The sequence below is a fragment of the Chiloscyllium plagiosum genome, unplaced genomic scaffold (assembly GCF_037043375.1).
Source record: "Chiloscyllium plagiosum isolate Xiang-an unplaced genomic scaffold, Cpla_swu_hap1 HiC_scaffold_28, whole genome shotgun sequence".
NCBI classification, from domain to species: Eukaryota; Metazoa; Chordata; class Chondrichthyes; order Orectolobiformes; family Hemiscylliidae; genus Chiloscyllium; species Chiloscyllium plagiosum.
Window position 1 is genome coordinate 33,548,216 of NW_028270166.1, and position 26,468 is coordinate 33,574,683.

General features: G+C 41.4%; 1 protein-coding gene across 1 annotated transcript in view; it reads right to left on the minus strand.

The window, feature by feature from the left end:
• Positions 1-1,539: 1,539 nt before the first annotated feature.
• LOC122565246 (calponin-2-like) overlaps positions 1,540-26,468 on the minus strand; it is a 42,014-nt gene continuing 17,085 nt past the window's right edge. Inside the window, exons 2-7 of the mRNA XM_043721015.2 lie at positions 12,320-12,441; positions 7,552-7,618; positions 7,021-7,158; positions 6,033-6,149; positions 5,420-5,566; positions 1,540-3,729 (exon numbers count right to left, since the gene is read on the minus strand). Of these exons, the coding sequence (XP_043576950.1) occupies positions 3,466-3,729; positions 5,420-5,566; positions 6,033-6,149; positions 7,021-7,158; positions 7,552-7,618; positions 12,320-12,441 (855 nt within the window). The 3' untranslated portion in view covers positions 1,540-3,465. The remainder of the gene's footprint in view (positions 3,730-5,419; positions 5,567-6,032; positions 6,150-7,020; positions 7,159-7,551; positions 7,619-12,319; positions 12,442-26,468) is intronic.

Genomic DNA, 26,468 nt, shown 5'->3' on the forward strand with positions numbered 1-26,468 from the left:
ATTTGAAATCTCAAGCTTCAGAGCAGTGCTCCTTCGCTGAACTATAACCTGGTGTCATGGGACTTCTGACTCGTCCATCCCAGTTCAACATCAGCACCTCCACATCATATCACAAATGTGAGCAACCTCAGGGTTGCAATGATTCGACCAGAAGCTGCTCTACAAACAGAATGATCATTCACCCAGGATTCTTGGCAAAAACAACACAAGTCCCAGTCACTATTTTAATAAAGTTTAATACTTCTACCAATCACTTTAAAACAATATTCTTCAGTCCCCAACCTCTCTAAAAAGGTATACAGGCTGTTTCAAAACACTATTCTGAACAAATCTCCCCTCAGCCATCTCTGCTTCAAGGAGAACTCCTCCAACCCATCCAAACTTCTCAGATGCATTTTCCCAATCCTTGGAAATCTCCTTTACACCCGGTCTACCTCCTTTCTGTGGTCTAATCATTTAGTTTGTTCCAGCATAACCTCAGTGCTCTTATGTTCTATTCCTCTCTGAATAAAAGGATTAGATTCCTTTGGCTGCTTCACCAGTTCAACCAGTCCTGTTACCATCATGGATTCGAGGAGTTCCACTGGTGTCCCTCACTTCCTCTACACCCCTCATCAGGAGTCTCCCATTAATAGTATATTCTGCACTTTGTTTGTTCTCTTTTAATACATCACCTCACATTTCCTTTTGTTGAAGTATCATTTGCCACTTTCCTGCTCACCTGCTCAGGAGTATAGTACAGGGCAAGCAACACTCATTGAGCAATGTTCATGGAGAGAAATGGGGATAAAGTTAGGTTATTGGATGGGGCAAGGAATTACTCATGGCAAGTTAGACACTAGTATAACCATGTAACAGATGCAATGGTTAGTTGCAAATTGTAGAGATTTGGATTATGTTTTCATCAACATATTATCATACAGTTAAAGGTCATAAAATAATCGTCATCGAATAGCATACATACAGTTTTGATTTCTTTTTCGCTGAAGATACTTCGTAAATTAGATTTTGCAATGTTTTGTATTAAGCCCTAGGACTGTTTAATTAAAAAGAAAAAAGTTTGCATTTGTAAGTGGAACAAACATGACCAGACACACAGCCTTCCACATCCATCATCACACTTCTTTACAAATAAAAGGAGAAAAATCACATTTCACTGTGAGCTTGACATCTATAAGCAATTACAACCAGTAATAGTAATGATTTTTCATTTGAACACAATTATCCAGAAATCTCCTTTCAGGAAAGAAATCCAATGTTCTCGACTAGTCTGGACTAAGTGTGACTTCAGGCCCACATCAATGTGGTTGACTCTTAACTGCCCTCTTTACAATTAGGAATAAGTAATAAATGCTGCCAGAGTCAGTGATGCCCACATCCCACAACTGAAATACCGACTTGGAATAGTTGGTCATGAAAGGGACAGGCCAAGTTAAAAGTTGAATTACCGCAACCTTTGCTTCAGATTCCTGACCACCCACCAGTAAGGCCACAGAAATTGCAAAGTGAGATGTATACTGTCAAATAAAACGACACATGGAAAATTATAAAAACATTTAATTACTAAGAAAGTTACAAATAATCTGCATATACAGTACAGGGAACACTTCACTACTGACAAGTGGTCCACAGGAGAGAGAGCTAGTAAAGTTTGAAGGCACAATATTTTCTAATGTAATAGCAGCTTAATCTTCCATTCAGCAGCTTACATGGAAAAATGGAGTAAAGAGAATCAAACATATTTCCTAGAGTTGAAGCCTTTACTTTGCAAATGAAACCAAACTGTAGTTGATTTATCTCATGGTGTAATGAAATTATGCTGACGTAACTCCTTGCCCCTGGATGTGGATATTCAGGATACCTTTAGGAGGATATGGCAGTTATTCTCTCCATCTCTAAGTCTCTCCAAGTTTAGAAGTAAACAAACAGTATTCCTGGAACTGGTGTCTGAACATGGCCACTAGCACAACAGGTGCAGCATAAATCCTCTCCTTACCCGGAGATTCCTTCTACAAACTTAATAGTCTTGCAACCAGGATTTCAGTCACGTGTAACAATGGGTGTGTGACAATTTCATAATGTCGTCTGAACTGTAAGATTATCAGTTCAGTTTTGAAACTATGTTTCCAATGACTGTGTTTGGAGCAGTTTAGCTCTTGCTTATAGTAGCAACGGCCAGAGTGTATGAAAAGAGGATTGCAGCTAGTTAAACTGAAGAGCACTGCAGAATAAGCAAATTACTGATGACAAAGTATAACTTCTCAATAGGCTCAGCAATAATCAGAATCAAAAGATTTCTAAAGAAGTTTATCAAAATCATGAGACAGACTTTTGGGGAAATGAAAACTCAAAGTTTTAAGAATCCATCTTGCCCTGCATTGAAAAACCAAAGCTCTGTAGCTCATGGGCCCAAGCATTGTGCAAGACTTCGTTCCCAGGGTTTACTCTATACACAATCTCCACACTCCTAATCCTTTGGAATGTTAGATTTAAAAAAAAAAATCCAGTTTGTTTTTAAAAGCAACAACAAAATAAAATGTAAACGCAATGGTTTTGGAATGTTATTTGATTTGGCAGAGTGGAAAAATTGAAAACAGGTGGCTGCATTTTCCCACCCAGCCTGCTCTCATGAATGACTAGTTTTTGAAAACATTGAAATTCTGGATCATTCCCACCTTCTTCAGGGAGGAAACAATGTATGTGTTAAAAAATTACAAAGATACATACTATGTTAAACCATCAGTGGAAACCATAATGGTGAGGAGTGACATGTGCTGAGGTGGTTTGAAGGAACAATCTGTCAATATTGTTTCAGCAGCATCATTCCTAAATGTTAATTATTCAGTCACCTCATTAATGGTGCCAGCCCTCGACACCTCTCGTACCCACCCTCTACATCCCATCAAGTTAGAATCTTACCTCTCTGAAAACCTTCTTTTAAATTTCTTGTACAAGAGAAAAGGACCTTATGAAAAACATTTCCCTTTGCTCAATCACTACAGGATTTTTTAAAATGTCAAGTAGTAACAAGTAGTAGAAAGTGCTGGAAAAGCTCAGCAGGTCTAGCAACACCTGTGAAGAGAAATCAGAGTTAACATTTCAGGTCAAGTGACCCCCCCCCCCCCTCAGAATTTAAAGCTGACCTGAAACGTAAACGGATTTCTCTCCACAATGCTGTCAGACTTGCTGAGCTTTTCCAGCAATTTGTGTTTTTTGTTTCTGATTTACAGCATCCACAGTTCTTTCAGTTTTAATTATGTCAAGAAGTAAAATGGTTTCAGTAAATAAAAGACACCATCAAATTTGGATCATATTCATTAAAAGTTAAAAAAAAAAATCAGGAATGGAGAGATGTTTAAGAACAGCTTGAGAGATACAGGGGATTTTAACCACTTGCAAGTTAGTCACACATAGAAGCTGGACACTGAGTTGCCTTCTCCTTCCTTGCAATATTGTAGCAGAGATTCAGTCGTATTGTGCAGGATAACCGGCAGGACTTTCTGGAAAGGGCTCTCCACTGCAATCGGAATTGCTTCCATTCAGTCCAGGCCCAGCATTTGGACAATACTTGGGATTGTAGATCTGGCGTCCCAGACCAAAGTTGGTGCCACTTTGGTTGGCTCCTTGATTGCTCCCCATTTGCAGCGATGCCGTACTGCTGTCACATTGCTCCGTGCCGAGCTTCTTATCGTAAATGGGTCGCCGGGTACCTGGTGCAGTCATACCAGCCTGAATGACAGTGGAATTGTTCAAAAGGTTATCAGTCAAGAAAACTGGTTATAGCAGTATAACATGCAGTCAAAGTCTATCAAGAGACATGGAAACAGAAAACTGAAGATGGACTAAGTCATTTGACCCTTTGAGTCTGATCTGTCATTCAATATGACCAAGGTAGACAAGCAGGAGGCTGGGTGAACACAGCAAGCCAGGCAGCATCAGGAGGTGGAGAAGTCAATGTTTTGGGTATAACCCTTCTTCAAGGCTGTGTTCTCCCAGCCTCCTGTTTGTCTACCTTGGATTCCAGCATCTGCAGTATTTTTGTCTCTATTCAATCTGACCATGGCCGATCATCCAACTGAGTACCTTGTTCCCACTTTCTCCCCATAACATTTTAACCCTTTAACTCGAAGGGCTGTAAATATCCAAAATTAATTTTCAGTTTTTAACAGAAAAGGTGCTAAAATAAACCCCACTTGGATGTACAAAAAAAAATTCATAGCAGTTGTTTCAACCCAAAGGTAAATTAAATCCTGGAACAGGATAGGGACTAAAGCAAACAAATAATCTGCTTCCCTGGAATTATGGGGATCATGCAACACAGACAGACAGACAGACAGACATTCACAAGACAAAATGCATCGAGAAGCCAGGAATCATGAAAACTAGGAGGTGGATGCCCGTTCTCAGTGGGAGTCTTCCAACAACACACCAATACAATCTTGTCAAATAGTCAGTCATTTAAGACGGAGATGGAAGACAAATTTCTTTACTCCCTCAGCATTACGAACTGTTTGGAATCCCTCATCCCAGAGGACAACGGGATGGTCAGTATATTAAAGACTGAGAAGGATGGGCATTAAGGGCTTCAAAAACATGGGCATAGGCTGCAACATGGGATTTGATGCAGAAGATCAGCTCACAGCTGAGTGAATTGAGGAGTAGGCTAGAGAGATCACATGCCTTACACCTACTCCTGTTTGTCACGCTCTTAAGAATTTGCTAAACATCACATTAGCTACCGTTACTACTTTCCTATGATCAGCTATTCAACAAACTGCATTCAGAGTCTTAAATTATCTGAACTACAGTTAATGCCACTATAACTCAAGAATGTCACCAATTACAAAAAATAAATCAGGATATGCAGAAGGAGAAAAGGATTTGCATTTTCAGCATGTTTCACAGCTCTGGGGTGTCCCAGAAGAACTTTTCAGCCAACAATTGTTATTTTTGGCAAGTGTCACAGTTGCATTATATAGTGTGTTCAGCAGCCACTTTCACACAGGAAAATTAACAAACAAAAGAGGGGTCTGGTCAGGTCATCTGTTTTAGTGACGCTGATTTAAGGATAAAAGCTATCCAGAAAATGTGAGAACTTCTCATCCCTTCGTCAAATACTGATGATATATGTTTGAGGAAGAAGAATAGGGCTTCAGTCAGAAGTCTCATCTGAAAGCTGACATCTCAGTTCAGCACTCCCTCACTGCACTGCAGTGTCAGCCTAGGTGCAGTGCACAAGGTCCTGAGGTGGAGCAACAACCTTCCGTCTCAAGTAGGAATGTAATACTGGGCTACACCTGACACTATGGAACTGATCTGTGCACATATTCACAGTTGAAGATTGGAATTGTGCTTTCCCCGTTTCAATTGTCAAATTAACAACTGGCCTGAACAGTAGGAACAAGCAAATGGCACAAACCTGACTTGCTCCCTTGTTGGTCCCCATCTGTAAACTAATAGTAGACTGGTCCATGGAAGCAGGGATTTGGGAGCGTGGATCATAAAGATGTCGTCTGGTACCATAGGCACTCATTCCCACCTGGCTAGCACATTTATTAGTTCCCATCTGAGCGGAAAGAGATGCAAAATAATAAATACAATGCCTAGATGTAGAAGAGACAGCTGACTATAGGTGGAGACTCTTTATAAAATCTTGCAACATCTGTCTTTTTAAAATTTTCTGTCCACCTTTCCTGAAGCCACTGGTTCTGGATGAAGAGAGTTTCCTCCAGTTCCCCAGCCCCTGGCCTTTATCCACATACAACCCTTGGTGGCAGGTCTTCAAATACAAGAGCATCACAATCAATGTCAAGCCTATCCTCATACAATGTTCCTGCGTTTGAAACTTACAGCATGGATTACTGAACAGCAACTGAGAGCAAGAGCATATCCTGAAATCCTCTGCTCTCAGTCCCCTGTGGTCATGCTATCATGTTGGGATTTACTAGTATAATCAGAGGACTTACAGCTCGATATCATTCAGATATTTATTGCCATCAAGAATTTGAGCTTAAAACATCAAATATGAATACCTGAAGTCCAATGACACATTGTCCAGCATTCAAGGTCTCCTGGTCAAAACTGCGCTGCTGCTTGTCGGCATATTTGACACCAATATCAACTCCAGCATTCACTCCCTTAGTTTTTGCCTAGGAATGACAGGGTATTGGATAGGTTGTAAAATCTCCAAGTACATATTTTAGTCATTTGGCCCATTCCACAGCTAACTAAGGCCCATATACGCTCATAGCACAACCCTACCATTTTATCATACAGATTGCCCTCTCATAACATAGTTGAATTTATATTGCACCTCTATCAGCAATATTAATCACCATGTCAACTGAAAGATTAATCTATAACTGAATGGGGCCTTCATACCACAGTTTCTGAACTCTGATGTTTCAATTTCCAGGGATAATATGTGGCAAACACTTCTATTAAAAATATTCCTCCCTAGTGTCTAGGGAGCATTAAGTTCCAACTTTGGTCTGTGCAAGTAAATGAACAATGAGGGACAAGATTGAGTATTCTGAAGTTCACACATCTAAATCAATATCTCATGTAGGGTAAGTGAATTCAATAAGTGTGAAACATAGAACAGTACAGGCCCTTCAGCCCTCGATGTTGTGCAGACCATCACAAAAACTGAAAATGAAAACAGTGTGCAAGATAGACAAAAAAACCTTTTAGAACATCCTTCAATTTTTCATTTGCCAAGAACCTTACAATTAACTCTCAGTCAGTGACTATATAGACCAATGCTGTTGAGTATAAGGACGGACAGGATGTGGAGGGAGAGGAAAGGATAAGGACAGCGAGAGGGAGGAGCTGATTTAAAATCGACTATTAAAAAATAGGTGGACCAGCAACAAGAGTAATAAAGTCAATCTGCCAGATCTTCTGGACCACAGACTGCATGAATTAAGGATTGCAATGTATTAAAGCTGTGACATTGCTGGAGAAATAGCAGAATAATCAACTTAAATCACTTTTATCTGGTGTTAGTCTGGTACTTACCATCCCTGCCAGGGCTAGCAGTGCTGTCTGTACCTGGGTCATGTTCCCATTCTCAAAAAGATCATTTGCCTCAAATGTGTCATGTGGCTTGATACCATAATTCTGCATTGCTTTGATGAAATTGGACAAATTCTCCAGCTGTTCAAAACAAGGATAGAATAATTCTCAACCTGAAAGAACCTGAATGTATTCTATATGATTTGACCTCAGGTTTATGTTTTAGGACGAGGTGGTTTCCTTTAAAAAACCCCATTTAACACATTCTTTCCCTCAGCGATAGGATTCCCCTTAACCATCACCTCATTAGATGAAGGAATTGAGTTTTTGCTTCAGAACTTATCCCCTTCACACCGAGATCTCTCTCGGTTCCTCTGTTCTGATACTCATATGTCCTCTCTGTAGCACTGACCAAACCAAAATTTTCTTCATTAAAACCTAAAGCAGCTGGAAATTTCCAGCAAGTATGTTGTCAAAATCTTTGGATCACTTTCTCCAACTGTTACAATCAAAGGTACTGGTGTATTGTTTTACCTGATGCCAGTTTAAAGCTGACCGGTTGATTTTCTTCACAGAGTTGGGCATGAGTTTGTTCATCAGCCTAATTAGGTGGAAAGAATGAAAAAAAAATGGTTACAGAACATTTTAGTATTTGTCTTTGAAATATAATCAGGGCCACTGATTTACAGTAACTGAATAAGACAAAGTCTATTTTATTCCATGGAACACCTTAGTTTGCAGATCTGTCAGCGTAGAGTCAGAAGATCATTAGATTAAGCGGAGATTGGAGTACAAAATCTCGGCTGAAAATTAAGTGCTTTACTGAGGGAATATAGAGCATTGTTGGTAGTGCCACCTTTTAGATGAGTTGTCAAAGTAATTGGCTACATCTACTGTCTCAACTGGATATAAAACTTCACAGCACTAGTCAGCAGCATCCAATCAGTCTTCCTAACATCCCTCCAGTAAGGTGGGGGCTTGCATGACTCAGTCACAGATCAGGCAATCTCTTTATCTAGAAATACCAGGGAATCTCACTCAATCACTCCACAGTCAATCTAAAGCATATTAGGAGATATAGAGGAGGCCCACCACACAGGCCTTGGACACTGAATCATGATTTATTGCACTATAGACAGTACAGAACCCATGCCCCACAGTACACTCTCACAGCCAATAATCCCTGGTTGCATGAAGCGGTGCTTTCATCACCATATTATGGGAGTTACTTGTGTAACACAAACAACTAGACAGAACTGAACTAAGACTGTGGTTCTGAAGGGGTTAATATTTATGTTTTACAATAGTTCCACCTATTCTAATGGTCTACAGTGAGTGGGAGATGGCACAGCGCAGGGTGACACTGGGCACACAAGATGGCCACTGAGCCATAAATTGGCCACTTGGCACATAAGATGGCAAGAGACAGCAGAGCAAACACAGACGCTGCTGGAGGCCACCAGAATGCCAGCACAATGCACTCATAACCTAGTTGATTAGTTTAAGGTAGGTGGGGGAAGAGAATACACGAGTAGCATATACTGCCTACCAAAGTGTCTGCATCCAGCAAACACCTCTGATAGAAATGCTAACAGTCTAATACGGACTCAATACAGAGTGATAATAGCCAGGACTGCAGTAATCACCCTTCTCAGGAAGAGTGATTAGCGCCCATTACTACAGCAATGGACTTCCACGCAGACATTGAAACTGACAACATCTGCGCTGAAACTGAATGACCACACTGAAATTAACAAAGATTGCGCTGGAACTGACAATAACTGCAGCGATACTATTAACGATTCTGCAATAGACAAACCATGTTATATCTCATCACTGACCTACTATATTACAAAATGCATAAATGTATCTTCACACGTGCTCTGGGTTGAGAGAAGAATTGCAGTTGACCACTGTGCTGTTGGTGTCTCTCTCCCTGGAGCTCTGGTATTTCCTTGTACAATAAACTCTATCGTTGAACCCTGACTCTGACTCAGAGGCTGGTGATTTTCCCCACAACAACAGAGTCTGTGGATGGCTGATGTGAACAGATGAGGTAGTGTCACAGTTCAATTCAGTGCCTCCTCCCTGATTGGGTTGGGGGGGGTGGGTGAAATCATCCAGGTTCCCAGTGCTCTTTCTAATCACCTATTCTAGTCAGTATTCAGTTTAGACAAGGATCAGATACAATACTTCTACAATTGAAGATCTCTCTAATTTGATTCAGGCAAAGTCACTTCCAATGAACTAAGACAAGGGACCTAGTTCAGTTAAACAGTTGTAATGCTATTTTTATTTGCTCCAACACAGAGGTGCCTGACTTCACTCACCTCTGCCTACAGTGGTATAACCGAAACCAGGAGCTCAGTCTGGGGCTTAAATCTTTCTCAACACTAGGATTCCCCAGCCTTGTAGTTGACAGGGCCCTCAACCTGGTCTAACCAGTCTCCTGCACCTTGACCCTCACCTCCCGCTCTCACAAGGTCACCCCGGTCCTCACCTACCATCCGGCCAGCATCCACATGCAGAGGATCATTGGCCATTTCCACCCCCAGACACGTTTCCTTCCCCTCCCATGTCAGCCCTCCACAAGGAACCATTCCTTGTACCTCTTGGTAGAGACACTGACACTAACACTGCCTCCCTCAAGGTTCAACACATCAGAGGTGCAGACACATCAGGACGTTAACCAAAGGCTATTTCTTCTAATACAAAGCTACTCCATAAGGCATTTTCTGCAAACTTGGTCAAAATGTAAATCATGTAACCTTTGTCAAGTGAAACTCAAATCTTTAACAAATAAGATATTTTAGAATCATAGAACAGAATCACTGTGTAGAGTAGAGGCCATTTGGCTCATTGAGCCTGCATTGACCTTCTAAAGAGCATCCCCTCCAGCCCCTGATGGTGGGTTAATGCATGTAAACCAAAATGATGGACTGTATCTGTTAACTGTGAGGATCTCAATAATAATGAAGTTAAGACAACTTAATACAGCTTTGACCAAGTGCAGGCAAAGCTGTCCTTAACTTGGAAATCTAAGTCAGAAGCCACAACAGTGCTGGTGTGGGAGTACCTGGTGCACAAACCAAATGTTGGGGTTAGAACTGATTTGCAATATTGCTGCTGTACAGAATGAGTTCCGCTCTGCATCGCATTCATGTGATGAGAACGTTGCTGGCTAGGCCAGCCTTTATTGCCCAGTTGCTAATGGTCCAGAGGGCAGTTTGAGAATCAGCCACATTGATGTGGTCTGGAGTCACATGTTGGACAGCCCAGGTAACAATAGCATTCTCCTTCCCTAAAAGGACATTAAATGAATCAGACAGGCTTTTCCTACAATCAACAATGGATTTGTGGTCATAGTTAGATTCTTAATTCCAGATTTTTAAAAATATTGAATTCAAATTCCACCATCTGCCATGGGGGATTGAACCTGGCTCCCCAGGACATTACTCCGGATTGATACTCTAGTGATAATGTCACTAGACTAGAACTTACACATGACATGGAAGTGCAAGGGGCTGGTAGTGTCCTAAATGGGAAAATGTTTGAAATCCAGTCCTAATCTGTTGATCAATAAAAAAAAAAGATATAGAGATGTTTTTGTTAACTTCAACTTGTTCTATTTGCCTCAGAGCAGCCCTTCAGCCCTCAACGTTGCATCGACCTGTAATCTAAGCCCATCACCCTACACTACCCCATCATCATCCATATATTTATCCATTGCCTGTTTAAATGCCCCTAATGTGGCTGAGTTAACTACATTGGCAGGCAGGCATTCCATGCCCTTACCACTGAGTAAAGAACCTGCCTCTGACATCTGTCTTAAATCTATCACCCCACAATTTGCAGTTATGCCTCCTAGTACAAGCAGATGTCATCATCCTAGGAAAAGGATGTCCAGTCCACTCTATCTAATCCTCTGATCATCTTGTATGTCTCTATCAAATCCCCTCTTAGCCTTCTTCTCTTCAATGAGAACAGACCCAAGCCCCTCAGCCTTTCCTCATAAGACCTTCCCTCCAGATCAGGCAACATTCTGGTAAATCTCTACACCTTTTCCAAAGATTCCACATCCTTCCTGTAATGGGAGCGACCAGAACTGCACACAATATTTCAAGTGAGGCCGCACTAGTGTTTTGTACAGTAGCAGAATGACATCATGGCTCCGGAACTCTCTACCAATAAACGTAACACTATATGCCCTCTTAACAGCATTATCAACTTGGGTGGCAACCTTTAGGGATCTATGCACACGGACACCAAGATCCCTCTGCACATCCACACTACCAAGAATGTTTCCATTAACCCAGTATTCTGTCTTCCTGTTATTCTTCCCAAAGTGAATCACCTCACATTTATCTGCACTGAACTCCATTTGCTACCTTTCAGCCCAATTCTGCAGTTTATCCAAGTCTCCCTGCAACGTTCTTCCACACTGCCCACCACTCTAACGACTTTAGTATCATCTTCAAACTTACTATCCCATGCATCTATGCCGGTGTCCATGTAGTTTATAAAAAAGGACAAACTGCAATGGTTCCAAAACAGATCCTGTGGCACACTACTAGTAACCAGACTCTAGGCTGAATATTTCCCATTAACTACCATTCATTGCCTTCTTACAGAAAGCCAACTTCTAATCCAAACTGCTAAATCATCTTCAATCAGAAATCTTCATCTTAAATCTTCATCTTCAAATGTCTTCGCATTTTCTCCAACAGCCTACCATGTGGAACCTTAAAGGCTTTACTGAAGTCCACGTACACCAGGCCAACTGCTCTATCCTCATCGACATGCTTGGTCACCTTCTCAAAAAAAAAGGTCAATGAGGTTTGTTTCCTGTTCCAGAACAGGAAATGACATCACCACAGGAAATGATGTCACCGTCAGAAATGACATCGTCAACCCAAAGAAACCCACACATATAAATAGAAAGCAGGAATTAGCAACAGCTTTGCCTGTGGGCCCACTGAAGATGTTACCTAGCAGGGTGATGAAACGTCCGGAAATGAGCTTTCCAGCTCAGCGTTTATTTGCCGACGTTTTGCCCACATACTTAACCTGTCAACATCTTTCTGTAAACTGTTTATAGTCTTCTTACAACTTACCTTACCACCTACTTACAAGTGACAACTCATGACCAAAAGTTCAGCTTACCTCAACCACTAGACCAATTACAGTGCTGCAATTCACCTTAATTACCATTGCCTCAGGACTAATGAGAAAACAAATAAATATTTTGCCAGTTGCTAACTTACTGATAAATCATAAAGTAGGGGGAGGGCATAGTACTCACTCGCAAAGGATTACTCCATCCTTCAGGCCTTTCTGAAAGTTGTCCCCAATCTGCCTCCCAGTCATCCCCTCGATCCAGAGTCGCAGATCTTCCTCCTTCTGAAGATCATATTTCTGAGCAATCTGCAGCAAGAGAGGACACCGAACAATCAGATGGACTTCTTTGTAACAAAATTACACAGTTGTTCTTTTAATGTGTGGTTACCTGTGGAAAACAACAAATAAACTAAACGTTCTCTTCATAATGTGAACTTTTACACAAAACACTGACCAAAAGGGAACTCAAAAGTTCATAGCATCTCAGGAAGAACCTAAATCAGCAGTTAAACAAAAAAGGTGAGCATTATTACAGTGATGGAGCATCGGAGAGATGCCTTTGGTTTGTTAGGATAGCATCAAAACTGCAATAGTTGTTTGTTTCCTTGATATGTTGCTGTACAGAACCAAACTGTATGTGACTAAGATTTTTTTTATAAATAAAGTAGATTTTTGAAATTAAAAAATCCCTAACCCACTGCAGTTTAGTAAATACTTAGAGCATCAGAAACATCGGAGAGAGTGGTGCAATTGGGGGACCTGAGCTGAGATGGTATTGTGATCAGCTTTTAATCTCTTCATGAATATTGAATATAACATAGGGGATCATTTTATCTCCACTCTAAACGGCTTGAGCAATACATAAAACATTCAAAGTTTGGGTGAAGATTTGTAGCTCGGGTGCTCGTTGTTGTGGTTTTGTTCGCCGAGCTGGAATTTTTTGTTGCAAACGTTTCGTCCCCTGTCTAGGTGACATCCTCAGTGCTTTGGAGCCTCCTGTGAAGCACTTCTGTGGTGTTTCCTCCGGCATTTATAGTGGCCTGTCCCTGCCGCTTCCGTTTGTCAGTTTCAGCTGTCCACTGTAGTGGCCGGTATATTGGGTCCAGGCCGAGTGGCACTCATCCACAAACTCCATCAACAAACACATCAACCTGGACCCAATATACCAGCCACTACAGCTGAAACTGACAACCGGAAGTGGCAGGGACAGGCCACTATAAATGCCAGAGGAAACACCACAGAAGCGCTTCACAGGAGGCTCCCAAGCACTGAGGATGTCACCTAGACAGGGGACGAAACGTTTGCAACAAAAATTTCCAGCTCGACAAACAGAACCACAACAACATAAAACATTCACTGTTAGCCTAGAACAATATGCAAGCTACAATACTTAGCCATAAAACTTCTGTTTCACAAGAGACTTTCTTCAATCTCCCTGATATTACATGTTACATACCTGTTGGAAATAAATTAAAATATGTACATCATTCCAACCTCCGGTTGATGATAAATTCTGCTCCTTATTAAAACGAGGTAAAAGAGTATATCTCAAAACACTTGCAATAGCACTGGAGTGAAAAGTTTCCTAATTATTCAGGCAAACTAATGAATTTTAATTCTGGAAAAGCAACCTCAGCATTTTAACCACTCAATGACTTCTGCTTGTATTGCTGTGCAAACATTCCAAATGCTTTTAGCTATTTTTAAAGTGTATTTTTATATATGGTCAGATATAATACTGAAACCCAAATACACACTGACTTAATTTGTTAATCATGTTTCCTGCAACTACTTTAACTCTACAGTATTTTAAGTCCCACCTGCGCCAGAGGTGTATAACATCTCTGAACAGGTTGATTAGGAAAATAGCTCAATTCTACAATATTGCAAGCTACGTCAATTGTTTGGGGATTAAAGTGAAGAGATTCAGCCAGTGTTCTTCTCAATCTTAGAATGAACAAACCTGGAGATAAATGGTTTCCATTTAATAAAAGCATACAAGTACTTCATAAATCAGTTTGAATTAAAATATCCTGGATAATTGCACCACTTGCTTTTAGGGTTCACCCGAACAGGTCCTGGACATTCCTGATTCCTGAAGAAAGGCTCCTGCCCGAAATGTCAAATTTTTCTGCTCCTCAGATGCTGCCTGACCTGCTGTGCTTTTCCAGTACCACTCTAATCTTGACTCTGATCTCCAGCATCTGCAGTCCTCACTTTCACCTAGGACTTGGACATCAGCTGAATGCCCCACTATAAATGGCACCTTGGACTCTACAGCACTCCTTCACTTCTCCTGTCAAGTGTCAAACTAGGTTCTATGCTCAAGACCTGATGTGAGCTTCAACCAATAAACGTCCAGCTCCAAGACATAACTGGCATCAGTAAGGTATTTACAACATACAAATTACCAATGTATGTACAAAGTGAGCAATTAATAAATCTTAAATAAGGTTTTTGCTGAAAAGGAAAGAGGTGTTGAAATGGATACTCTAACCCTCTTCCTGTAGTTCAAAGGAGGGTCTTGCCTGTTATGGAATTGCAGCATGTAAAAGCTGAAAATCCCCATATTTCGTCCCCAGTTGTGCTGGTTGGCCACAACGGCAAAGTCAGCAATGGGATACCACATGTCTCCACAGACCATGTGGAGATGCTGTTTGTGTAAACTTTGGGAGGTTAACAGGACATCAGCAGCTGGGGGTGGGTCTACATAAATTAAAATCGCACTCAATTTCAACCTTCACGTACAGGCACAGCACCATAAATTTAGCACCCTCAGGATTCTGGCCCTGCCACATTTGAACATTTCCAGATTTCGGGTCAGGTGTTTTCGACCATGGCTAATTCAAGTCAAGCCATGTTGTGAAGTCAAGTGTCACAGAGCACAAAAGGTCAAAGCTGGTAACTATTTTGGAATCAGACTGTGCCAATGCAATGTCTGGCTAAATTATTCAGATAAATACTTCATCACTTGATTTTATTTAAACTAAAATCAATGTTAATCTGTTTGAGTAGCTATATTTGATGCACTCTCCTTGCATTACTAAATTTAAAATCACTAAATTTAAGATCACTAAATGTAAAAAATGCAAAATCCACAGATTTGAATAGTTTTCTCTTTTCTACATAGAGCTGCATTTCTGAATAAACCTTCAAAGAGGATGTCACGCACTAGGTTGAAACCAATTTTTCAGGAACTGAGACACAATCTGGTACAACATATTCAACAAGATCATTAAAAATACAAAAAGTTCCTTTCTCAGAATAACTTGATTAAATTATCTCAGACAATTATGGAGTTGCCAGCTGGTTGGGAAGGTTAACGACATGTAGAAAAACAACAATGCCCCAAGTCATTAGAAGTTCCCAATGGCTTAATGTTGGGTTCTCCAAAGAGTGGCTTGTAGGCCAAAGGGAACCCTTCCACCCAAACTTTGGTGCAGTCTTCCTTTTCATACAATTGGATATATACATCAAGTAAAAGGACATGAATTTAAACTTGATAGAAGCCTACCATCAGAGTCCATAGTGAGCATTTAGATGGCCATCCTGTCTTCCTGGATAAATACACAAGTCATTTTTTATTCTTTCATGGAATATGGGTTTCACTGCCAAAGCCAGCATTTATTACCCATCCCTACTGTCCCTGAAGGGAGTGGTTTGCTAGGCTACAAATCAGGAGGGTGGAAGTCATACTGAAAACGGACTGTCAATGTTTTCATCATTGATCTTTGATGTACTAAAAAGTGAACTTTTTAAAAATAGAGGAGAATACTACTGACTTCAAGTAACTACTGTGATCAGCAGACAAGTTAAGGCAAACCACATGGAATGGATGAAACCATCTGCATTACAGTTAGCATTTTAATCAAGCAGCACTGAAACTCTGGCATCAAGAAATTGGCAGTGAGTATTTTACTTACTCTTCCATGATAGCTCCACATATTGTGAGATTAAAGGTTGCCTATCCAGCTTGAAATGAAACAGACACCGAAATCTACAAGGGAACTTTATATCAATAGTAGCCTTTGGGCAGGAAGACAGAGAAAGCAAGATGGACTGATAATAGCAAAGATATTGCAAGCTCTTTTTCCTTCTCTCAAGCTCAGAAACTTGTTCACGAAAAGCAACTTTAAACAAAAACTCAGAGCATCTGGACATCTGCAGCTTTGCCATCCTGGAGGCGACAAGACAGCAGTTAATCAGTTGGACTTAGACAGCTCAAAGCAATCTACAACCTTTAAATTGCAAATGCCCGTCTGTATTAGATAACCCAACCCCTTCTTTGTCAGCTCATTACCTGGGTCTCTGCACGTGTTCAATGTTGCATTTTCTTATTTCTCCTTGGGTTTAATAGATAATAAAACACCAATCTTTTTCATTTGAGCACTTTGGAATTGGCTTTTCCTCATTTTTTAACCTGTAAACTAAGTATAATTGCAGTTGTGTGATAAAAGTAGTTTTTTTTAAAATTGTTTCAACTGACAGAGAAAGAGACACTAAATGAGTGCCAATCAGCCCTTCTCACCTGGTCATAACTGTGCTTCTGGATTCCTGGTCCAGTGACATCCCTATCTTCCATAGTATGGGACTAAATTAGATCAGGAACATCCCAGCTTTGAGCCTTGTTAGGGCAGAGAGTTACCTGCCTGCATAGCGTGGAGAAGGTGACCTTGGTATTCTGGGGTTAGCCACAATTGCCACTTGTCCTGTTAGGAAGTACAATCTCATGATGAGCAAGAGCAAAGTTAGGCTCAGCTGAGATTACCCACACCAACATTAACCAGCTTGCCAATTGAAGGTCTCAGTTTAAACGTAGTCATTAGATTCGATTCCCTACAGTGTGGAAACAGGCTCTTCAGCCCAACCAGTCCACACCGACCCTCCGAAGAGTAACCCACCCACACCCATTTCCCTCTGACTAATGTACCTAACACTATGGGCAATTTAGCATGGCCAATTCACCTGCAATATTTAGACTGTGGGATGAAACCGGAGCACCCGGAGGAAACTCATGCAGACATGGGGAGAATGTGCAAACTCCACACAGATAGTCGCCCAAGGCTGGAATCGAACCTGGGACATTGGTGCTGTGAGACAGCAGTGCTAACCACTGAGCCACCGTGCAGGCTAGAAGATCCGAATTCAAGTTCTTTCTGCTCCAGACACGTGTCATAACATGTTTGAACAGATTGCGTGAATATACCTACAGGTATACAATGACCATCTCTAGGTCATATGGGAAGTTGCTTCAAACCCATGGAACCGCAATTCTTCAGGAGTCATTATCAACAAGGGAAAGAAAAGGACGCGTTTGTAGTTGATTTGGTGATGATTTTCATATTCAAGTTCAGAATACAGCATCAGGACATGAACGTTTCCCATTATCAGAATAATATCAGCTCCTTTTCTGGAATTGTAGTTCTGTTCCTCCTGACCACCACTCTAAAGTTCATCAGTTGCCAAAATTCAGTCTAGCTGATTAAAGAACATTCAGTAGCTGTCAACAAGAGAAAAGTACTGAGATTAACATAGAAAGTTTTAAATTTTAGCATGAGTGGTTCTGGAAAATTCTTTGAATTAAGCGTTAAATGTAATACCGGTGCACAATCCTTTATCCTTTACTAGGGGGCCAGTTGTTTTTCAGAATTTTTTGGATTTCAGAATAAATGGTATTTCACAGTGCAAAATAAAGAATCTTAGTGAACAGCAAACCCACATGTGACTACCATGAGCACTGAGACACAACTAACGCCTGCCAGTGCTGGGCCATCCCCCCACGTCACATCTGAGTGTCATGAGTCGAGTGCTTGTGGAGTTGGGTCACCTGCTTGCATGCCAAATAATCTTGTTATACAGAAAAAAAACTTCATGAAAAAGCTTCAGATTTTGAGCTTTTTGGATTTCAGAATTTTGGATAAAGGATTGTGTACCTGCAATGGCCTGCTATGTTAAAATGTGGCAATCTTTCTGAGCTGATTAAAATCAGACATTGTGGTCATTACACCATCCAGTTCTGTTTTGTCGCAAAAACTGACGAACTGTCCAGGAACTCAGATTTTGCAATCAGCGTTCCTAATTTGCAATGCTCACCAATTACACTTCTAAGTGTCATGAACACTGACTTTCTCAAGATGGTTATGTGTCTTATTAACTTAAGATACAACAAAACATTCTGAAAAAGGATGGTTAAACCATGATAACCATCTCCCATGACCATGCAATCATGTTGCCATGGAGGATGGGGAAGTGAGAAGAATGGGAACAGCACAGTCAGGACTCTGGGAGATTTGAAAAAAATAAGGAGTCAGAGATGGGCCTTGCTAGTGAAAATAAGATCCATGAAGTCTGGACCAAGTAGAAAGATTTTCAATTCTAACCAAAGACGTAAGCCTGCTGGAGAGTGATTTTTTATCTGTTCTTCAAATGCCACATATCTTCCAAATTTGCAACACACAATGAAAAAGGGCTAGAAGACAGATCTTGATTGCATTAATTATTTCATGTAAAAGTACCTTTCCTTGAATTTGGTTGATTAGTTGACCTTTAATTGATGTTTAGTTTGATGTTTCAATTAAAAGTGTCTGGTCTTTCCATTCTGTCAGTCATTTCAGGAAAATTAATCTCTTTAAAATTCATTTTTCTCCAAGTGGATTGTAACAGTAGCTCTTTATGCCCTTTTCTGCACTCAGTACATCCATCAAAACTCCACACTTAGGAATTCTTCAATCGCTGTACTCCCATCAGTTAGGAAGTTGAACAGTTCATTCACAGCAGCAGTTCCCCAGATGTGGAATCTAGCTTGTAGCAAAAGACTGTCTGTCTCTATGGGTGCTGAAGAGCACTGCAGCTCTTCTGTCTACTACCTTTCAAAAAGATACTCATACAAACATCAAAGCACTATTTCCACAGGATCTTCCAATGTACCACTTTGATTTCTCATCCTTCTAAGTAATATGGGAATCCAATCTTTCCAAGTACCTCACAAATCCTTCATCACCATTACCTGGAAGGACAAGAGTAGTAAGTACATGACAACCCCACCATCTCTAAGTTCCATCCAAGTCAGATACTTGGACTTCAAATTGCAGTTCCTTCTGGTCATTAGGCTGTAACCCTGAACACATACACTCATAGCACAGTGCAAGGACCTTCACTGCAGACTGCCTGTTTAAAGTCAATTAGAGATGAACAATAAATGCTGTTGAAAGTTAACGGTATGAGTGAGTAGGTGATATTGCTAGGACAAAGTAGTAAAACAAAACATGCCCTTTACACAAACTGACATGAAATTCCAATTTCCTTCACCCCGGCCCCATCTATTTAAGTTACTGTGCTGGTGACCAACTTCAGAACTTCAACTCATCATTTTTTGCCTGCGTCCCTGCGATGTGTTAAGAACATCGTTTGGAACAGTATGGCGCGGTCAAGTGACCTAAATAAACACACTGCAATTACCCAGGACAATGGTACTTCTTCAAAAGTCCCAGTAAAAGGTGAGCACTGGGCCTCAAACATAAGCCAGTTTCTATAAGGGAACTGTAAAAAGTTACAGGAAGGGAGTGAAAGCTGAGCAAATTCCAGCTATTACTTTCAGAAGACATTTGAACAAAGATAAACTTGGCAAAAACTTAAAACATGTGCATCATAAAACAACTTAGAAAAGACTTGAAAGAGTTAGAGAACAGATGAAAGCTTGAAATAAACAAATATTTAAGAATCTGAAATAGCACTTAAAATGCTAGGGCATAGTAGGCTACAGACCAAATGCAGGCAACTGGGATGAGTAGAGTTTGATGTTTGTTGATCAGCAGAGAGCCTGTTTATTTGTTGTTTGAGTTTTGCACCACTCCCAAATAAAGCCCTAATCACTGTGGAACTTCCATACACACTGAATACCATCAGTATCAAAATCACAACAGTCAAAGCATTGAAGCACCCAGTCCCACCTTAGCAGTGACTGTAGCTAATTATTCCCTCCAGCCACACGTCCAAAATAGCTCCCAATGAAAGCATAATGCCTCCCTCCTCTACACTTCTCTTCAGCTCTGAAGAGTCATCTAGATTTGAAACATTAGCTTGCTCTCTCTTCATAGACTCACTGTGATCTCCAGCATTTTTTGCTTTCAGTACATATCCCAGCATCTGTAGTTTTGAGAAGTTTTGTAGCTCAGGTCGAGGTTCTGGATGTAGGTTTGCTCGCTGAGCTGGAATGTTCATTTCCAGACAGTCAGCCTGCTAGGTGACAGCTTCAGTGGGTCTCCGGGAGAAGCACTGTTGACAATTCCTGCTTTCTATGTTTGGGTTTCTTTGAGTTGGTGATGTCATTTCCTATGGCAAAGTCATTTCCTGTTCTTTTTCTCAGAGAGTGGTAAATAGGATCCAAGTCAATGTGTTTGTTGATAGAGTTCCGGTTGGAATGCCATGCTTTTAGGAATTCTCGTGCGTGTCTCTGTTTGGCTTGTCCTAGGATGGATGTGTTGTCCCAGTCGAAGTGGTGTCCTTCCTCATCAGTATGTGACGATACTAGTGAGAGGGGGTCATGTCTTTTTGTGGCTAGTTGGTGTTCATGTATCCTGGTGGCTAGTTCTCTACCTGTTTGTCCAATGTAGTGCTTGCTACAATCCTTGCACGGTATTTTATAAATGACGTTAGTTTTGCTCATTGTCTGAAAAGGATCTTTCAAGTTCATTAGCTGCTGTTTCAGTGTGTTGCTGGGTGTGTGGCCCACAAACCAACCAACACACTAGAAAAGCAGCTAATGAACTTGAAAGACCCTATACAGACAGACAATGAGCAAAACTAACATCATTTATAAAATACCGTGCAAGGACTGTAGCAAACATTACATTGGACAAACTGGCAGAAAACTAGCCACCAGGATACATGAACATCAATTAGCCACAAAACGACATGACCCTCTCTCACTAGTATCCTCATATACAGCTGAGGAAGGACACCACTTCGACTGGGACAACACATACATCCTAGGTCGAGCCTGAGAAAAAGAACCGGAAATGACTTCACCACAGGAAATGATATCACCAACCCATAGAAACCCAAACATATAAATAGAAAACAGGAATCAGGAACAGTGCATTGCCCGGAGGCCCACTGAAGATGTTACCTAGTAGGGTGACAAAACGTCTGGAAATGAACCTTCCAGCTCAGCGAGCAAACCTACATCCAGAGCATGTTAGCTCCTTGGAAAGGGCTGATGTTGCAATTTCTAAGCCATGTACTATGGTAAGATATTGCCCATGGATACCAACAGAAGACTGATGGCAGATCTCCATTGTCCAACTCCTCTCCCTGCTCGATATCATGCCCTGTAAATATATTCACGCAGTCTGTTCAAACATGTTATGACATGTCTGGTGCAGGAAGAACTTGAACCCAGATCTTCTAGTCTGCACGGTGGCACAGTGGTTAGCACTGCTGTCACACAGCACCAGTGTCCCAGGTTCGATTCCAGCCTTGGGCGACTGTCTGTGTGGAGTTTGCACGTTCTCCCCATGTCTGCGTGGGTTTCCTCCCACAATCCAAAGATGTGCAGGTCAGGTGAACTGGCCATGCTAAATTGCCCATAGTGTTAGGTGGATTAGTCAGTCAGAGGAAAATGGGTCTGGGTGGGTTACTCTTTGGAGAGTCGGTGTGGACTGGTTGGGCCAAAGGGAATATAACTTTTTTAAAAAAAACAGTGGGGAAGCACAAAAAGACAGTCAGCTGTTGGACAAATCTGGACAAAGTTGTTGGACTGAGGTTATAGAGGTTGAAAGGTGTGAGGCAGTGAAACGACAAGATTAATTTAAATATGAAATGTTGAGAGTCCTGAAACCAATGCACAACAGCAGAGATGATGGCGAAGTGAAATTTAGGATTGTGTAGAATTTAGACAACAAAGGCCCAGGTCCGCTCAGGTTTAAACGGATAAAAGGCATTAACGCAGTTGGGTCTGAATGTGTCAAAAATAGGGTGAGAAGTTAGGGGCCAGCTGAAGTTGTGGCAGAAAGGTAATAGGAAGGCAGTAGTTGAAGACGGCAGTGCTTATGGTACGATAATTTAGGCTCAGAAAGGAATAAAGCACTAATAGAAATAATTGGGGAAATTGAAAGATCACATTTCCAGGTCGAGAGCATGTTGTTTCGGTCACTCTAATGATGTCAAAATCTTAAACTGCTCTGTGATTGGTTGAATACAGAAACCAATTATTGAGGGGTCAAATCAAAAGAAATTAATCTGACAATCAGAACAATATAGCCACCTACTCAGCTGAGGTATGGATTCAGATTTAGGTACTGACTAGCAATCAGCCATCGCTCGGTTTTCTCCTGCAAGAATTCAGGCTCTGATACAAATTCCACCGCTCCTCCCACAGGGCTCATTTCCAGTCGGCATCCTTCATGTTAGTGAGATAGCAGGAAAGTGAGTGTGTCAACACAATGGATAAACATTAGGGAAGCGGGTGGCTCAGGGAAGCTGCAGCACAGCTGAAATGAAGTTTGTCCTCACATATATATACCGGGGTCTTTTAGAGAACTCAATCATATTTGTGAAAACAAAAACTATGGAAGAAAAGCAACAGTGTCCCACCAGTTGCACAGACAGTTCCCACAAATACAAATGATTTTCTATGGCTCATTTCCCAACCTCTCCATTGGGAATAACAAAGCCCTAGGCAGAAATGGCTCAGAGGCAAACCTTTGGCTCATCATTAACTGTTTAATTATTTGAAGGAATACAGCCCTCATAACCCAGCTAGGTGAATTAGGCACTCGAGACAGTGGATTTGCAATATGTCCAGATGAACGTACGCATTTAGTAAAGGCCTCCTGACTGTTACCATCTTGAGAAAGTGTATACGGTATGGGCAGATAGGGAAAGGGTTAAGTTTTGGTTGTGAGAGACAAAGGCTCAGCTAGCAGGACTTGGATCAGATAAGAACTTGCAGTAGACAATGAGGTGCTAGAGGCAAGGATAGTAGGTTGACGTGGTGCCACTGTTTAAGAAGGGCGGTAAAGACAAGCCAGGGAACAATAGACCGGTGAGCCTGACCTCGGTGGTGGGCAAGTTGTTGGAGGGAATCCTGAGGGACACAATGTACATGTATTTGGAAAGGCAAGGACTGATTAGGGATAGTCAACATGGCTTTGTGTATGGGAAATCATGTCTCACAAACTTGATTGAGTTTTTTGAAGAAGTAACAAAGAAGATTGATGAGGGCAGAGCAGTAGATGTGATCTATATGGACTTCAGTAAGGCGTTCGACAAGGTTCCCCCTAGGAGACTGATCAGCAAGGTTAGAGCTCATGGAATACAGGGAGAACTAGCCATTTGGATACAGAACTGGCTCAAAAGTAGAGAAGACAGAGGGTGGTGGTGGAGGATTGTTTTTCAGACTGGAGGCCTGTGACCAGTGGAGTGCCACAAGGATCGGTGCTGGGTCCTCTACTTTTTGTCATTTACATAAATGATTTGGATTGCGAGCATAAGAGGTACAGTTAGTAAGTTTGCAAATGACACCAAAATTGGAGGTGTAGTGGACAGCGAAGAAGGTTCCCTCAGATTACAACGGGATCTTGACCAGATGGGCCAATGGGCTAAGAAGTGGTAGTTGGAGTTTAATTCAGATAAATGTGAGGTGCTGCATTTTGGGAAAGCAAATCTTCGCAGGACTTATACACTTAATGGTAAGGTCCTAGGGAGTGTTGCTGAACAAAGAGACCTTGGAGTGCAGGTTCATAGCTCCTTGAAAGTGGAGTCGCAGGTAGATAGGATAGTGAAGGCGGCGTTTGGTATGCTTTCTTTTATTGGTCAGAGTGCTGAGTACAGGAATTGGGAGGTCATGTTGTGGCTGTACAGGACATTGGTTAGACCACTGTTGGAATAATGCGTGTAGTTCTGGTCTCCTTCCTATTGGATGGATGTTTTGAAACTTGAAAGGGTTCAGAAATGATTTACAAGGATGTTGCTTGGGTTGGAGGATTTGAGCTACAGGGAGGGGCTGAACAGGCTGGGACTGTTTTCCCTGGAGTGTCAGAATCTGAGCGGTGACCTTATAGAGGTTTACAAAATCATGAGGGGCATGGATAGGATAAATAGGCAAAGCCTTTTCCCTGGGGTCAGGGAGTCCAGAACTAGAGGACATAGGTTTAGGGTGAGAGGGCAAAGATATAAAAGAGAACTAAGGGGCAACCTTTTCACGCAGAGGGTGGTACGTGTATGGAATGAGTTGCCAAAGGAAGTGGTGGAGGCTGGTACAATTGCAACATTTAAGAGGCATTTGGATGGGTATATGAATAGGAAGGGTTTGAAGGTAAATGGGCCGCGTGCTGGCAGGTGGGACTAGATTGGGTTGGGATATCTGGTCGGCATGGACGGGTTGGACCAAAGGGTCTGTTTCCATGCTGTACATCACTAAGACTCTCTGCAAAAAGGAAGTTAACAAGGTGAAAAGTGTTCATTATATGAAGCCAGTTAACAAGATTAAGAACATTCATTGTACAACACCAGATTAAGCTATCTTCACTGTTGATGCTTGCTGATTGATTGGGTGACCGTTACAATGTAGACGTTGCCTTATTCGGATGCTGTTCACTGTAAGTGACTATCTAATTCATTAAGAATCTGCTGCTCGAGGGAAGACTGAGTACTCATGTCTCTGTGCACATGGGCATTGGTTGTCTCTCCCTCCAGGGCCCGGAATAAAGATGGAGGATGTAAAGCCATACTGGGTGTTGGAGTGTTTGCTACGTCTGATATGGGGATAGGGAAATGGGCCGACAGTCTGAACTGAAACAATCTGGCAGGGAGCTGTCCAAATCCAGAAACATTTAGGTTCCACCATAGGTCAGAATTTGAAGCAGTTTCAGGGAGCAAGAGATAAAATTCAAACACAAACTAAAAGAGTAAACCATATAGTCTTTACTGAGCATATGCAGATGAATTGAATATTACTACAAGATCTATTAGTAATGCTTCTACCTTAAGCATTTTACATTTGCCAATTATATATGCCTGCACAACACTGATGGTTCATCCTCAAGTTAATGCTCAGATCCAGGAACCCACAATTTTTGATTATGAGGAAAGAACACAAGTTGAACCATTCTGACATCTGTGGTGAACAGACTTGCTGCTTGATGAACACTAACTAAGTTAGTCATGGTAACAACTTTATGTCATCCAGCAGGTTCCATATCTGTCAAAACAACTATAATAACACAAACAGAAACAGAAATAATATGTAACTCTTAAGGTGATTCTGTGAGAAAATACACCAAGTTTGGCTTGTGTCATTTGGCCATTCTTAACCCATGACCTTAACAGTGCAGTGTCAGTTGGATGAGGTACTGAGCTGGGGAAAAGCAAAACATACTAATTGATTTTGTTCCTGCCCATAATACCAAAAGTATATAAATGCAAATCTCATCTTTCTGGACCCATAAGAACTCCCAAAGCATTTACAGCCAATTAATCTCTTTTGAAGTGTCATCACTTTTGTGATACCAGGAACATGATATCTCAAATGTATTCAGCAATTGCCTACAACTGGCAATGAACAGATAAACTGTTTTTGAGTGATGTTGTTTGTGCAGTCAAATATTGGTTGGAATATCAGGGAGAACAGGTACACTTCTTCAAAAGCGGCCATCTTACATTCACATGGGGCAGCAAATGTAATGTCTCTCCTTAAGAGATGACACAGCAGACAATTCACTGTTCTACTGGTCATACACCGTAGTGTTAGCCTATATTAAGTCTCTGCAGTGCAGTGGGCCAAAACCATGCCCTGCTGACTCAGAATAGAGTGTGTTACTACTAAGCCATAACTGATACTGCCACTGTTGCCATCCTGGCTTAGGTTACACCACCAAGTACACTTGTCACGAATTGCCTCTTTGATCTGGGGAGAGAGTGAGCTCCATGCATTGTATTGACGGGAGTTTCAGCCACAATTTGTTTCAGTAGAATATGGACACAGAAACAGGTGCCAGGAGCTTAAACATAAAAGGCTGCTGACCACAATATGCTGGGTTGTTTTTCCCCTGAATGAACATCAGAGGACAGAATTAAACTATTGGATGCCTTGTATGGTTGAAGAGCTAGCCAGAATTCACTATCTCGGCTGGCCTGAAGGTGGTTACAAACCTTCCTTGTGTAAGGCACCATCAGGCATCGGGTGATTGAGCATTTTTTGAGCCACATGATGGCTGCCTCAGGGGAATACGCAAAACACAGAGTTACAGAGTTGGAGATTGGTTGGAAAATGAGAGAAACATTTGCTAGATCGGATATCGATACAAGTCAACCACACATTGCTCAGGAAACAA